The following is a 16,674-nucleotide window of genomic DNA, read 5'->3' as shown; positions in this document are numbered from 1 at the left end:
GTCGATAAAGGGGAACTGATGGATGTACTTAAGCTTCCAGCATCAGAGGTTATTGAAATTACATTTTCAGCATAGTATAGAGGTAGCAGATGAGTTAGCACCCAATAATATACAGCTAAGATGAATGAAGGAAAATGAAGAGTGATTAAAACAGGTTGTACTGTGTATGGAGAGGTGTTCCATTTCCCAGCAGATTGTCCATAGCATTCTTTTCAAGGTAAGCTTCTCTTTGTAGCTATTTATAATTGATAAATTTATAAAACTTTTTTAGCAGTTGCACATTGGTTGTTTAAGTGTGTTTTTAACATGTGATTTACAGTTTCTTTTCAGTCAGTTCTAAATTACTGCTATTTTGTTTTGAGTTAATTAACAAAATGGGACAGTGACAGAAAATAAATAACAGGAAATGAGGTGAACTTAATCCTTAAATAATTTAAATTTAGGCAGTAGGTATAGATGATATTGATAACATTATCACACTTTGAGGTACCTTTGTATTCATGGTGAAGTTTCTGTACACAGTTTGAGCTCCATACAAGAAAGCATCACCATCATTGGTGATACAACCATCAACATATCCATTTTCATTTAGGTAGGCACACATAGCTTCGGCCTCTCCAGCTGCACAAACCCATGGGATGCCTAAACAATCCAGCAGTTCACAACACTGAAAATAAAAATATCATAGTTCACAATTACGGATTTTTTTTTGGTAAACATTTCTATTTGTCAAGACCTGAGGATGGGGAACATAAAACTTAGGAGTGCAACATACATACTAATTTCTGTCATTCATTGACTTGGATATATGCCAACAAGTTCTGAAATCTCTTCCAATTGCAATAATATATTTTTTTTTCTTAAACTCAAACTCATTGATGATTACAGTACAAAAAGAGGTAACTCGGTCCATTATGTCAATTCTGTCATCAAGGATCTGACAACATTAATTCCATTTTGCAGTGTATGTCTTATATCCTTGGAGGCTGTGCAAAGCAAGCAAACATTAAAACAGAATCCAGGAACTTGAGTGCTCCAGTGAATATCAATGAGCCAGATCTGATCTGAACATGTAGCCGTCTGATCTGGAGTCATGTGCACTATCGTTGCCACATAAGCCCACCCTATTGTTCTTCCTGCCAAAGTGGCTAAGTTGCACTTTCTTACACTGTACTCCATCTGTCAAATTTATGCCCAATTGCTTAGACTGCCCTTGTGTCTTTTTGAGACATTTTATTTCCCATTGAAAGCTTATTTCCTATCTTGATGTTATCAGCAAATATAGCTACCATACAATCAATTTCTTCATTTAAGTCAGTAATATGGTTTTCAAATAGGTGACGGCCCACAAAGATCCTTGTGGGGCTTCTCTAGTTACAGCTTGGCAAACAAAAAAGACGTACTTACCTCTACTATCTCTTTCCTATGAACTAAACAATCCTTTATCCGTAATAATATGCTACCAAGAACTGTAAAGGTCCTTCAGAGAGGCATTATAAAATTTGACACTGAGCCACATAACATGATATCAGGGAAGATTACTAATAGCTTACAAAGCATGAACAAGGAGCTGAACTATGTCATTCAGCCCTTCTAGCCTGCCCCACCATTTAATAAGATTGTGGCTGATCTGTTTGTGACTTCAAATCCACATTCCTGCCTACCGTATCATTTGGCTTGATCAAAGAGATAGGAATTAAGGAGTATGTTAAAGAACTAAAGTGTAGTATGGAATCAGAGAAAATTTGGTCGGAAATTACAGAGTTTAGATTTCAAGCAAGTGAAGGTATTACCACAAATGGTGAAGTGATTAAAAACCAGATCTTCAAAATGCCACAAAGAATAGGAACTGCAGATGCTGGAGAATCCGAGGTAACAAGGTGTACAGCTGGAAGTACACAGGAGGACAAGCAGCATCATAGGAGCAGGAAGGCTCGGGCCTAGACCCTTCATCAGAAAACTCTAAATTGACACTAACTGCACATGCCTGTATGTAAACGTATATGTAAATTGCAGATATGATTTTAGAACATTAGCCGTCTTCCCAATGCTCAGAAATGATCTTGACTGAGCCTAGTTTTATCCACTTCAACTTTAAAGATCAGTTAAGTAAATCCTTCAAGTACTAAATATATCAACAAACTATAACATTGAGAACAAAGCTAAACTTTGAATCTGAATGTCATGTTGATTATTAACTTATAAAGCAATTAAATAAATTGTAACAAATATTTACCTTATTTTACATTTTAAAAAGAATACTCACTTATTAAAGAGTACTAACCTCTTTAAGGACAGATTTAAAATGGGATCTTTTTGTTCTAACAGTAAAGCTTCCTTGCTTTTTGGACAAACCATGCCTTGCCTCATTCCGTTTATTCATTGTATCAGCCTTCAGTTTTGGTGCATTTCCCTCTGCTACAAAGACAAGTCTCACATCCATCAAAGTGAGACATGAAATACGAAAAAACAAATTTCTAAAATTAAAGCAAAACGTGGATCAACATCAATAATAATGAAATAATAAAGAAAATTAAGTTATATCACAAATATAATATATACATATATATATATATTTAAAACATCATATAAAAGCAGAAAAGTCTTCAAAGGCTAAACATGAATTGTGACTGTGCTTTTCTCTTTACTAATGATTGATTCACATTTTTCAGTTCTCTTTTTCACTCACCATCAATAATAAATATACTAATATGGCAAAATGACTTCAGTGTGAATCGCTGATCAAGATATAAGTTGCAAATCTGAAAGATTTTTAAAGAAATACATTTCACTCTGTAATGTTAATTCTGCAGGCCCTGGCCAGTTGTTCTGAAATGAGAAACTATAATTATAAAATTATTTTGAATCAATTTGTTTGGATATGATACAACATACTTTCAGGGCAGGTGGGATCTGCATCCAGACCTTCTGCCCACAGGTAGAAACATTACCACTGCACCACAAGGTGTTGCTTGATTAAGGAATACTAATAATAAGCAGGGGGAAAGAAATTGGGATATCCACCCTCTTTGTGCTGAATCTTAAGCTCCACATGCTTGCACTGATTTTAGTTTTGCATATGTAAGTTGTTCGTCTCTTCATAATATACCCTTGCTTAATAATCTTATTCTGATTTCCTTTTAGCACCATTAACACTGTCCTGGTTTCCTCTTCTTTCCTAATCTAACAGAGTCCAATTTCTAAGCAAAAAGAACTGGCACGACTTACTTGCTCTTTGTCTCCACCTTATTGTCTACTAAGTGAGCACGTTCCAGTCATGTTAATCCCAGTTTTGAACCAGTCATTAGCAGAGTGAGAATACCCTAGGGAAACCTTTCCTTATCCCTCCCTTTTTGAAGTATCTGGTTTGTCCACTGGCACACCGTAATCGAATCTGTCCAAGTAAAAAGTCAGCAAAAATATTCATGGGGTCATTGTGGCACAAGTACCCCATTGCTCTGAGGAACCATGCATTCATACATGGTTCTAAAATGAATATTGACATGCATCATAAACCTCTCGGGAGACAGAGCTGTTGTGGCAATGTCATTGGAATAGCTGTTGAGGTAGCCAGAGTAAAGCTCTGTCAGCATGCAAAACTCTCCACAGCAGCTGGTGGGAGTTAAAATCAATTAATAATCTACAATTAATATTATCAACTGGAATATAATGGTAATTGCAGTGATGGTAACTATTATTGAATGTTGTCAAAAATCCATCTAGTCCACTGAAGTCTATTATTTTAGTTCACTAATGTCCTTGAGTAAGGAAATCTGTTGTCTTTACCTAGCTGACCTACGAGTGACTCAACAATGTGGTGAACTTTTAGCCACCCACTGAAATGTCAGGCGAATCACTCAATTCAAAGACAATTAGGGATGGATAGCAATAGATGCCCACATCCCATGAAAGATTTTAAAAAAGTACTTAATATTTTTAAGCTACCTGAGATGTGGCTTGATAACTGTTCCAATCATGCCTTTCACAGTTTGAGCCTCACAAACCCATAAGCTCATATCGACGGCCAACGTTTTCCCTTTAAGATTTTGTAGTGGAACATATTCCTTAGCAGGCTCTAATATCTGCCACAAATCATTCACTCCCATGCTTCAAGCTTTTAATTCTGGACACTGAATCCTCCTATTAAAAAAAGACAAAATACAAAATAATAAAGTGTGAAGCTGGATGAACACAGCAGGCCCAGCAGCATCTCAGGAGCACAAAAGCTGACGTTTCGGGCCTAGACCCTTCACCAGAGAGGGGGATGGGGAGAGGGAACTGGAATAAATAGGGAGAGAGGGGGAGGCGGACCGAAGATGGAGAGAAGATAGGTGGAGAGGAGAGTATAGGTGGGGAGGGAGGGGGTAGGTCAGTCCAGGGAAGACGGACAGGTCAAGGAGGTGGGATGAGGTTAGTAGGTAGGAAATGGAGGTGCGGCTTGGGGTGGGAGGAAGGGATGGGTGAGAGGAAGAACAGGTTAGGGAGGCAGAGACAGGCTGGCCTGGTTTTGGGATGCAGTGGCGGGAGGGGAAAAGCTGGGCTGGTTGTGTGGTGCAGTGGGGGGAGGGGACGAACTGGGCTGGTTTTGGGATGCGGTGGGGGAAGGGGAGATTTTGAAGCTGGTGAAGTCCACATTGATACCATTGGGCTGCAGGGTTCCCAAGCGGAATATGAGTTGCTGTTCCTGCAACCTTCGGGTGGCATCATTGTGGCACTGCAGGAGGCCCATGATGGACAAGTCATCTAAAGAATGGAAGGGGGAGTTGAAATGGTTTGCGACTGGGAGGTGCAGTTGTTTATTGTGAACTGAGCGGAGGTGTTCTGCAAAGCAGTCCCCAAGCCTCCGCTTGGTTTCCCCAATGTAGAGGAAGACACACCGGGTACAATGGGTACAGTATACCACATTGGCAGATGTGCAGGTGAACCTCTGCTTAATATGGAAAGTCATCTTGGGGCCTGGGATAGGGGTGGGGGAGGAGGTGTGGGGGCAAGTGTAGCATTTCCTGCGGTTGCAGGGGAAGGTGCCAGGTGTGGTGGGGTTGGAGGGCAGCGTGGAGCGAACAAGGGAGTCACGGAGAGAGTGGTCTCTCCAGAAAGCAGTCAAGGGTGGGGATGGAAAAATGTCTTGGGTGGTGGGGTCGGATTGTGGATGGCGGAAGTGTCGGAGGATGATGCGTTGTATCCGGAGGTTAGTGGCGTGGTATGTGAGGACGAGGGGGATTCTCTTTTGGCAGTTATTGCGGGTACGGGGTGTGAGGGATGAGGTGCGGGAAATGCGGGAGACGCGGTCAAGGGAGTTCTCGACCACTGCAGTCCTTGAAGAATGAGGACATCTGAGATGTACAGGAGTGAAATGCCTCAGCCTGGGAGCAGATGTGGCAGAGGTGAAGGAATTGAGAATAGGGGATGGAATTTTTGCAGGAAGGTGGGTAGGAGGTGGTGTATTTGAGGTTGTATTCTATAAGTATGTCACTCAACCTTTCAAATTTGAAGATTAGTAGTCGAACACTTTGTACGTATACAGAATGTACAAATTTAGTTGTCGATTTATCTGCTAGAATTTCTATAACACAAATCTTGCTTTGTATGGCACTATTTCATTTTACATTTATTCATTTTTATGTCAACTACTAGTCACCTATTGAAACAAACTACGTAATTTGTAATTGGGATTGCACATCTCTATACTTCCATAGCAATGGTCCTAATGTAGCACATTGACCTATCCAAAATGTCCAATGTTATTGATTAGGCTAATTGTTATAAATTGTTATAAAAAATAAAAATGTGCAAGTGTCATATCACACATGGGAATTGTGCAAGCATAGGGACGTTGATAATAGATTAAATTTAAGGACTTTCTATCTAAATGCAAGAAGCATTTGGAATAAAATGAATGAGTTAACAGCACAAATAGAGATGTATAGGTATGATGTTCTGGCAGTTAGAGACATCATTGCATGGAGACCATGTTTTGGGAATTGCATAGCCAAGGAAATTCAGTTTGAGAATTTACAGCAGGAATTGGAGGAGTTGGAGCTTTGTTAGTAAAGGGGTAGATCAGTACTGTAGTGAGAAATGAGTTAAGCAAACAAAATTAAATAGGCATAAGTACAGATTTGGCCCCAGTGGTCTGAGTAAGACTAAAGAACAAAAGAACATAAGAACTAGGAGCAGGAGTAGCCCGCTCCTCCATTCAATAAGATCATGGCTGATCTTTCCGTGCTCTCACCATCTCCCTTAATTCCTTTATTGTTAAAAAAATCTACCTTAGCTTTAAAAACGTTTACTGAAGTAGCGTCAACTACTTCACTGGACAAGGCATCCCACAGATTAAAAACCCTCTGGGTGAAGAAGTTCCTTCGCAATTCAATCCTAAATCTGCTCCCGCTAATCCCAAGGCTATGCCCTCTTGTCCTAGCTTCACCTGCCAGTGGAAACATCCTCTCTACTTCTCTTATCTATTCCCTTCATAATTTTATATGTTTCGATAAGATCCCCACTCAATCTTCTGAATTTCAATGAACATAATCCCAATCTACTCAGTCTCTCCTCATAAGACAACCCCCTCATCTCCGGAATCCCCATCCACACCCTGCCCTGCCCCCAGGGCCAGTACATCTTTTTGCAAATGAAGAGACCAAAATTGCACACGGTACTCCAGGTGTGGCCTGATCAGCACCTTGTACAGCTGCAACATAATTTCTCTGCTTTTAAACTCAATCCCTTTACCAACGAAGGACAAAATTCCATTTGCCTTCCTAATTACTTGTTGTGCCTGCAGACCAACCTTCTGTGATTCATGCACAAGGGCACCCAGGTCCCTCTGCATAGCAACATGCTGCAACTTTTTACCGTTCAAATAATAAGCATTTTTACTATTACTTTTACTAAAATGTATCCCTTCATATTTATTTACATTGTATTCCATCTGCCAGATACTTGCCCACTCACTCAATGTATCTATGTCCCTCTGCAAAGTTTCAGTCCTACGCACACTTTGCTCTGCCACTCATCTTAGTGTCATCTGCAAACTTTGACACCCTACACATGGTCCCCAACTCCAAATCATCTATATGAATTGTAAATAATTGTAGACCCAACACCGATCCCTGAGGCACATCACTAGTCACTGATTGCCAGCCAGAATAGCACTCACTTATCCCCACTCTTTGCTTCCTGTTCGTCAACCAATCCTCTATCCATGCTAATACTTTACCACTAACACCATGCATCCTTATCTTATGCAGCAGCCTTTTGTGTGGCACCTTGTCGAAGGCCTTTTGGAAATCTAGGTACACCACATCCATCGGGTCCCCATTGTCCACCTTGCTCCTAATGTCTTCATAGAATTCCAAACGATTTGTCAAGTGTGACCTGCCCTTTATGAGCCCATGCTGCGTCTGCCCAACGGGACAATTTCTATCGAGATGCCTTGCTATTTCTTCCTTGATAATAGACTCAAGCATCTTCCCCACTACAGAGGTTAAGCTAACCGGTCTATAATTCCCCATCTTTTGTCTACCTCCCTTTTTAAACAGTGACATCACATTTGCTGTTTTCCAATCTGCTGGGACTGTCCCAGAGTCCAGCAAATTTCGGAAAATTACCACCAGTGCACCTGCTATTTCTCCCGCCATCTCTTTTAGAACCCTGGGATGCATTCCATCAGGGCCAGGAGACTTATCAATCCGTAGCTCCATTAGCATGCCCAACACTATCTCTTCTGTAATAATGATTGTTTCTAGGTCCTCACCTACCTTCGTCTCTTTGTCACTTACTAGCCTGCTATTAATGTCTTCCACCGTGAAGACCAATACAAAATGCCTGTTCAATGCCTCAGCCATTTCATTATATCCCATAACCAAATCCCCCTTCTCATCGTCTGAAGGGCCAACGTTTACTTTAACCACTCTTTTTCGCGTTATATATTTACTAAATAAGAAAACTTATAATAATTATAATAACTATAATAATCATAATTTTATAATAAAAGAAAACTAAAAGGACAGTTGATGAGCAGAGACCGATATTTAAGGAGATATCTTCCAAAATCAGCCCGAGACAGAAGCAGGTGTACGTGGACATAAAATAATCCACACCATTAATGAGATAGAATCACATAGCACCGAAATAAATCCTTCAGTCCAAAAAGTCTATGCTGAACATAATCCCAAACTAAATTAGTCCCACTTCCCTGCTTCTGGCCTATATCTCACCAAACCTTTCCTACTTATGTACTCATCCAAGTATTTTTTAAATGTTGTAATTGTGTCACCACCTACCACTTCCTCAAGAAGGTCCTTCCACAGACAATAAAAAATTTGCTGCTCATGTCTTTTTTAGATCTCTCTCCTCTCACCTAAAAATGAGCCCCTAATGTTGGAATCCCCGATTCTAGGGAAAAGACAATTACCATTAACTCTATCTATACCCCTCATTATTTTATAAACTTCTATAAGGTCGCCTCTCAACTTCTTAAGATCCAATGTCTATACAGCCGTTCATTATAACTCAAATCTTCCATACCCGGCAACATTCTGGTAAATCTCCTCTGAACCCTTTCCGGCTTAGTAATATCGTTCCTATAACTGGGCGACCAGGACTTTACATATGGAAGCTTCTATTGTATTTTGTATACTATGCTACATCATTATTTTACGTCCATTAAGTATCTATATTTAGTCTTACTTTGAATCATAGAATCACTACAGTATGGAAACAGGCCATTCGGCCCAACAAGTCCACACCACTCCTCTGAAGAACATCCCACCCTGACTCATTCCCTTAGCCTTGCATTTCCCCCTGTCTAACCTAAACATCCCTAGGCGCTACAGGCAATTCAGCATGGCCAATCTACCTAGCCTGCACATCCTTGGACTGTGGGAGGAAAATGGAGCACCTGGAGGAAACCCATGAAGACACAGAGAGAATGTGCAAACTCCACACAGTCAGTCGTCTGAGGGTGGAATTGAAGCCGGGTCCTTGGTCCTGTGAGGCAGCAGTGCTAATCACTGAGCCATCATGCCACCCTTTGCTACCACTTGCCGGACAAAATGTCTTCATTTAATTCCGTAATTACATGTTGTTTAGCTGCAGACCGAAAGCTCCAGATCTATGTTTTTCAGTTACACCTACGAGTCCTAGACTCTTTAAATGGTGGAAATGGAGTAGAGAGAAATTCAAGTCACCTCTTAAATTCTAGGAAATACAATCCTAGTTTATGCAATGTCTCTTTGCAGCTTAATCTTTGGATTCTGGTAAATATGCATTGCTGCTGTTTTGAGATAAATAAATCTTAATATGTGATGCCTAGAAGTGGTCAAGGTACCCTCGGTGTGTTTGAACTAGAATTTCTTATAGCTAAAGCATAACACTTATTCCTCCTTATAGGTTTTTTTTTAAGATACAAAAAGACAGCACACTGTCAACTTTGTTGATTATTTTCTGGACCTGTTCATGACATTTGAACGATCACTCTACATGGGCTCCAAATTCCTTTGGGCTGTCAATACTTCTAGCTTTTATCATTTAGAAAGTCGTCTGTTTCATTCTCTTTTTAGGCTTTCGATCTAAAGTGGATGATTTCATATTTGCTGACAATTGAAATCCATTTACAACTGTTTGGGCCATTTATTTAATTCATTAGTATCTCATAGACACGGGGTCATACAACATAGAAACATGACCGCCAGTCCAAGATGTCCATGTCTACAAACAAAGACCAAATTACACTAATTCCATTTACCTGAACTTGGTTTAAAACCTTCTATGTCCTGGAATTTTAAGTGCACATCCAGATGTTTTTGAAATGTTGCGAGACCACCTGCCTCCACCACACTCTCAGGCAGCACACTCCATATTTTTACCACCACCGGGTGGAATCTGTTTCTCTCAGGTCCCCTCTAAACCACTTAGTCCTCAAGTTAAACTTATGCCCTTTGATCTTATATGTGTCTACATGGGGAAAAGATTCTCACAATCTATACTCCCTATGTATAATTTTGTGTACCTCAATCAGATCCTGCCTCAGCCTTCTCTGCTCCAGGATAAAACGAACACAACCTATTCAGTCTCTCCTTATGACTTAGACTTCTGAATTAGGTTTATTATCACATGTGCTCACAGCAGTACAATGAAAAGTTTACAAATCACAACTTACAGTGCCATCTTAGGTGCAAGGTACCTAGGTACAGAATCTTGGTACAAAGCAGAAAAATAAAGAAAACCAAGTTAAACAGTAAACATTACTGTTCTTCTGACTAAAAAGTAGATAAACAGTTAACAGTTCAATACCATCTAGCCACGCTGGGCTCACACTCTTCACAAGGCTTCAACTTCTGTTGCTGCAGCCTGACTTCGCTGCCGCCCCCAGGGGGGCGCCTAACTAATGTTTTAAAAAGTTGTGACAAGGCTTCCTTGCTCCTATATTCTAAGTCCTGCGGAATGAAGGTAAGCATCCCATATGACTTCTTCATTACCCTGTCTCTCTGTGCTGAAACCTCAGGGGTCTACAGCACTCGGCACCAAAGCTCTTTGTTCCTCAGTAATCGCTAGGGACCTACTATTCATTGTGTATATCCTTCCCTTATTGGATTTCCCAAAATGCATCACCTCACACTTATCAGGATTAAATTTCATAGGCTATTTCTCTGCCCAATTTACCAGTTGACAAGTATCAGACTGCTGCCTGAGGCCATTCTTCTCATGCTGAACACCATTACCAATATTCATGTATCTTTGTAATTTTATGCCTCAATTTTCAGTTTACAATGTAGTCAGTGTGTCATCAACAAATATGAAGATATGACTCTCCATCTGATCACTAAAGTCATGAATAAATATGATGAGTAGTTCAGGTTCCAGAACTGATCCTCAGGAAACACAAATTACATTCTACTCATTGGGGCGCTTGCTCTAAATCTGTATCTCAACTCCTAACATTCAGTCAATTTCCTAAACAGACCAATAATTTGCCTTCAGTTCCATAAGCACAGAGTTCAACTAATCGTCTCTAATAATGGATTGTAATTAAAGCTTTCTAGAAATTCAAACAAATAATACCCACAGAGATTCATAGGCCATAGATCCCTACAGTGTGGAAACAGGTCCTTCAGACCAACAAGTCCACATCAACTCTTGGAGGATTCCACCCAGACTCATCATCCCTACAACCCACCATCTACACATCCAAGAACTCTGTGGGCAACATAGCATGACCAATTCACCTGGCCTGCACTTCTTTCGACTGTGGAAGGAAACTGGAGCACCCAGAGGAAACCCACGCAGAATGTGCAAACCCCACACAGACAGTTGCCTTAGGGTGGAATCGAGCCCTGGAGCTGTGAGGCAGCAGTGTTAACCACTGAGCCACACTTGCACTGTCGACTTTCATCATCTCTTCAAAAACATTCAATTATGTGCATACTGTGCAACCATGGCAGCTCAGTACATAGGGAGGTGGATTTACCACGGTAAACGCAGGGCCACAGGGATAGTGTTGGGGATGGGGTCTGGGTGGGATGCTGTTCAGAGGGTCATTGCAGACTCGAAGGGCTGAATGGCCTCTGTGCACACTATACAGATTCTATGATTCATCTAGCATGACCAACCCTTTACAACCCGATGTAGCATTACGTTTAGTGAAAGGGAAATAAAATTCTTCAATGTTTAGGAAGTTTTAGATCTTTTTCTTTAAAAAATATATTTCTGTACTGGGGTTTCATGCCATTTTTAACACTCAAGGTGGCATGTATGTACTTCTTGTAGGATATTCTTGCCTTCTACATTAGGTTTACTGAACCTATCAGCAATAAACATAGGGAAGCTTCAACGCATGAAAGCAAATGCAGCAAAAAGGTAAGTGGTAGCAGGAAGCAAAGCTGATGTAGGGAAATGTGGCTGAAAGAAGCAGTTATGTAAAGAGCAACCTTCGAAGCGTTAAGCAGCAGGGCAGAGGACGAATGGGAAGTGATGCTTGCAAGGCTGAGAGAGAAGTAGGTCTGCAAAGGAGAAGGGGTACAGAAAAGAGGGAGGCAAAGAGAGGCAGCAAAGCAAGGAGGGCAACCTGTGGTAAAAGGGGATAGGTGGCAGAGCAGGAAATGCAGTCGCAAAGGGAAGTGAGCAGTTTTGAACCTTCCAACGAGTCGTGTCATGTATGTAAATTAGTATTGTAATAGATGCTATCAATCTGATAATTTAACGTGGAATAGTTTTATTTCATGAAGATTTACATTTGTGTGTTATTAGAACTAAAGTATCTGACAAACTGAATTACTAGAAATACATTAGAGACAAACAAGACTTGGAAATATATTGCTGCTCCTTCAGTGCTACTGGGTCAAAATCCAAAAAGGTATTGAAGCCTACATCACATGGGCTGCAGCAATTCAAGAATGTAGCTCACCACAACTTTTTCAAATGCCAACAGGGATGGGTAATAAATGCTAATCCAGTCAGCAACACGCACATTCCATGAGTGAAAAAACAAAACCATGAGATCAAGTGGCTTTATAGGTGTGTCACATCTTTTCTTCACATATGCCGAATATCTTATCCCAATTTAAACAGCGTCTTGAAATTCTTGTTTTCTTTGTTTGAACACATTGCTGAGTTCTTCTCAATTCTGTCTCTAAGTGTTCAAACACTCTAAACTAGAACACATAAGAAAGGAGTCTTACGATATGAATACAACAATTATAAAAGAAATTAAAGAATAAAAAGGTAAAGGAGAAAGGTAAGATTAACCATAACCTGGCAGAATTTGATATTCAGTTTGCAAGTGAGGAATGGGCACTATAACGGGTGTTACAAACTTAAATAAATGCTATTAATGCTAACAAGGCTATTAAGACAGTGAGCTAAAAATAAAATTGACTTGGGTAAATAGTCAACAAAGTGTGAAGCTGGATGAACACAGCAGGCCAAGCAGCATCTCAGGAGCACAAAAGCTGACGTTTCGGGCCTTGACAGTTCATCAGAAAACGTCCTTTTCTGACGAAGGGTCTAGGCCCAAAATGTCAGCTTTTGTGCTCTTAAGATGCTGCTGGGCCTGCTGTGTTCATCCAGCTCCACACTTTGCCCTTGAAGTGGTGACAGTGAGCTGCCTTCTTGAACTACTGTAGTTCATTTGATGTTGGTACATGCACAGTGCTATTTTTTTTGGGGGGGGGGGGGGGAGGGGGGAGGAGAGAGAAGGAGCCTATAGGATTTTGACCCAGTGACACTGAAGGAAGATTGATATTTCCAAATCTGTATGATGCATTACATTGAATTAAACTTCTAAATGATAGTTTTCCCATGTATCTGCTGCCTTTGTGGGTTTTGAACACGTTCGTCTGAAGAGCCATGGTAAATTTCTGCAATACACACTGCTGCCTGACCCTACCCCACCATGCATTGTGAGGTTGTGGTGTCAATCAACCATGTTGTTGTGTCCCAGATGGTGTCAAGGTTTTTAAGTATAGTTGGAGCCAGGCAAATGGGGAGTATTTGACCACACTTCTGACTGGTCTCTTCTAAGCGGTAGGCAGGTATTGGGAACTCAGGAAGTGAGTTACTAGCTTTAAGATTCCTAGCCTCTAACCCATTCTTATTCCCGCAGTAATCAGTATCAAGTTGAGATTCTGGTCAATGGTATCATGTTGATAGTGGGTATTCAGCTCTAGCAATACAATTGAATGTCAAGAGGCAATGATTAGATTTTCCCTTGTTGAAGCTGACTGTGTAACACAAATGATACTTGCCATTTGTCAGCCCAAGCCTGGAAATCATTTGAACGTAGAACAGCTTCAGTATCTGAGGAGTTCCAAACAGTGTTGAACAATGTGCAATCATCATCGAACATCTACACTTCTGATCTTATAATGGAGGTAAGGTTATTGGTGAGGTATCTGAGGTTAAATGAGCCTGTGACACGGTCCTGAGGATACCCCGGAGGCAAGATGACTGAAAACCACAATCATCTCCCTTTGACTCTAATCAGCCAAGTTTTCCCATGAACCAATTCAGTCCAGTTTTGCTTGGACAGCTTAATGTCATATTTGATCAAGTGTGGCCATGATTTCAAGGGCAGTCACTGCCACTTCACCTCTGGAGTTCTGTCCATTTATCTATGTTTTAACCAAGAAGTTAAGAGATGAGTGCCTGGAAGAGAACTCAAACTGACCATCCAAATTTGCTGAAGACTGGCATCCGTGATGCTGGTGACTTCTGCAGGAGGCTGAAATGGATCATCCACTAAGCACTTCTGGCTGAAGATTACTACAAATGTTTCAGTCTTAATGCCCATCATTGAGGAAGGGGATATATTTGAAGCCTCTTCTTTTGGTGTACTGTTTAACCACCATTTGACTGGATGTGGCAGGACTGCAGAGCTTACTTATGGTCTATTGACTATAGAATCACTTAGACTTGTTAACTGCATGCTGTTTATATTTTCTGCCAAGTGATTAGTCCAGTGTTGTAGCTTCACCACGTTAACACCTCACTTTTAGGCTTGCCTAGTGCTTCCTGCACTCTTCAGTGAACTAGGGCTGATTCCCAGGATTGATGGTAATGGTGCAGCAGGGGATATGTCAAGCATTAGTCTTCTGTTTCATTACATCTTTGCCTTTTATCTTGCCTGACCTCAGCTGATTCCCAGATTTTCCCTTTTATCCTATTTCTTTCTCCCTCTTTTCAGCAGCATAATATCACATCTCTAATTGCAGTATTGCTGAAAAGATACATACTTGGTCATAATTTTCTGTCTAATAATCACCAGAACAACTTGTAGGAAATACAAAGTAAAGATAAAACAATGATCATACTGTGTGAGAGAAGATTGCTGACTGGGTGGCAAGTAGAATCTGATCTGTCAAGTCAGTGTCATGGAGAAGGCATTACTTAGGCTATTACTGAGAGTTAACTGCCAAATTTTTGTTTTAACAGTTTAAATTAGGCAGGTTGACTCTGATTAAATCATTGTCCTAAGAACTAAATCAGTGAATGGCTGTCGGATATCGAGTTGAGTAGAAACAAATGCATTGTGTCTACGTGTTCTTTCTGTCCACAAAGAACAGGGCCCCATGCATTAATATATGTAGCTTCCGATTCATGCAAGTGCACCACGCTAATCCAAACTGACGATCCAAAGTTGGTTGTCAGTGTAATTCTTTGCATACTCAGGGCTATTAGCTCAAATTGCACATTATGTCCAATGTTGCACACTGTTCTGTCATTTTTGCAAGTCAGGTTATTTGGGTACAGCCAGTATCTTGTTTGTTTTGAACAGCTGAAAGGTATGTCGTTTGATATGACCACCAGTCTTTCGACTTGTGGCCTCTAAACCTGGCATCCCATGAGACACTGAATTTCATATACTAGCTGGCAAAATTGAAGAATGGGAGCTCTGTTGATAGTTCCATTTTTTGGGTGAATTTGAGACCAGAATGGAGTCCATCAAGATATGAGAAAATTGTTACATACAGCTGCAGATTCAGATATAGAAAATGTATTATATCAGAAACATGCAAGGATTAGGAGTTTAGGTATAAATCTATCAAAGATACATTTCTCACAGAAACCAACACAGAAGTTTGCAACAGCTGGGGATCAAATGACAACACCATCCATTTCAGCATACGTGATGTTGCTAGAACTGAACTCAACTGTGCAAGTTTCTGACTGATTGGTTCCATGAACCCCTTAGTACTTTTCTTCTTCCTTGGGTTTAATTTCTGCTATGCCTCCTAAATTAGCCACAGAAACTCCTGCCATTGCTGTTCCACAGTCTTCCCTGCTAGACTCTGCTTCCAATCAACTTCTGGCCAGCTCTCCTCTCATGTCTTTCTAGTTATCTTTACTCTATAGTAATGCTGTAACATCAGATTCAAGCTTCTCCCTCTCAACTGCAGGATGAATTCTACTGTGCTGTGGTCAGTGACCCCTAGGGCACCCTTCACCTAATGTCTGTTCCCTAGTCAGATCTACAACAAACTGCTCCAAAAATAATCGTCTTGAACGCATTCCACAAATTCTTTTTCTGTGATCTGCAAACAATCTGTTTTTCCCAATCCACCTACATACTGAAGCCCTCAATGATTACTGCAAGTGCTTTTCTTGCATAGCCTTTTCCATCTCCTGATTAACTTTTTGCCCCACATCCTGACTACTATTAGGAGGCCTGTTAATCATCCCCAGACTCTTTTACCCTTTGCAGTTCCTCATCTTTACCAATATAGATATAGGGTGGACAGTGAGAGTCACGGAGGACAGTGTGTATTCCCCAGGCTATGCAATCCCGATGATAACCACGTTTCTTTTCTGCCTCTGTTGAAGGGGTTACCTGTACCATAGTGCGATGGTTAGCTTCGTCTCTGGGCATAGTTCCCTCTTTCTCTGAATAGCTCCCCTGCGCCCGTCCCTGGGTACCGTTCTGACCCCTTTCTGTGTGAACAACTCACTCCGAGTGCAGATTTTCTCTCTCTCTCTCTGCCCCTATCTCCTTCCATCTTTAACGCCGCTTCTGTCGATTCAAATTTCACGCACTCGATTCCCAACTGATTTATATTTTCGATGTGAATCGGCAGCGTTACCGGGGAAGATAAATCATCAGGAGGCGGCACAGCGAGTGAATGACAGGATCGGTCCGGGTAGCGGTGAGTTATATCACAGCGTTTGAACAAGAGCCAC

The 16,674-nt window shown here is 40.9% G+C and overlaps 1 protein-coding gene across 5 annotated transcripts in view; it reads right to left on the bottom strand.

Moving 5' to 3' along the window:
* LOC125452700 (flap endonuclease GEN homolog 1) overlaps positions 1-16,674 on the bottom strand; it is a 43,336-nt gene that overhangs the window by 26,563 nt on the left and 99 nt on the right. The window contains exons 1-4 of one of the 5 annotated variants that reach the window (XM_048531406.2): positions 16,578-16,666; positions 3,946-4,140; positions 2,285-2,477; positions 491-667 (exon numbers count right to left, since the gene is read on the bottom strand). In XM_048531406.2, the coding sequence (XP_048387363.2) occupies positions 491-667; positions 2,285-2,477; positions 3,946-4,106 (531 nt within the window). In that variant the 5' untranslated portion in view covers positions 4,107-4,140; positions 16,578-16,666. The other 4 variants (XM_048531405.2, XM_048531404.2, XM_048531407.2 and 1 more) reach the window with 4 other exon arrangements.

This window comes from Stegostoma tigrinum, chromosome 4 (assembly GCF_030684315.1).
Source record: "Stegostoma tigrinum isolate sSteTig4 chromosome 4, sSteTig4.hap1, whole genome shotgun sequence".
NCBI classification, from domain to species: Eukaryota; Metazoa; Chordata; class Chondrichthyes; order Orectolobiformes; family Stegostomatidae; genus Stegostoma; species Stegostoma tigrinum.
Note: the sequence above shows the minus strand (reverse complement) of the source record. Positions and strands in the feature narration are given on the sequence as shown.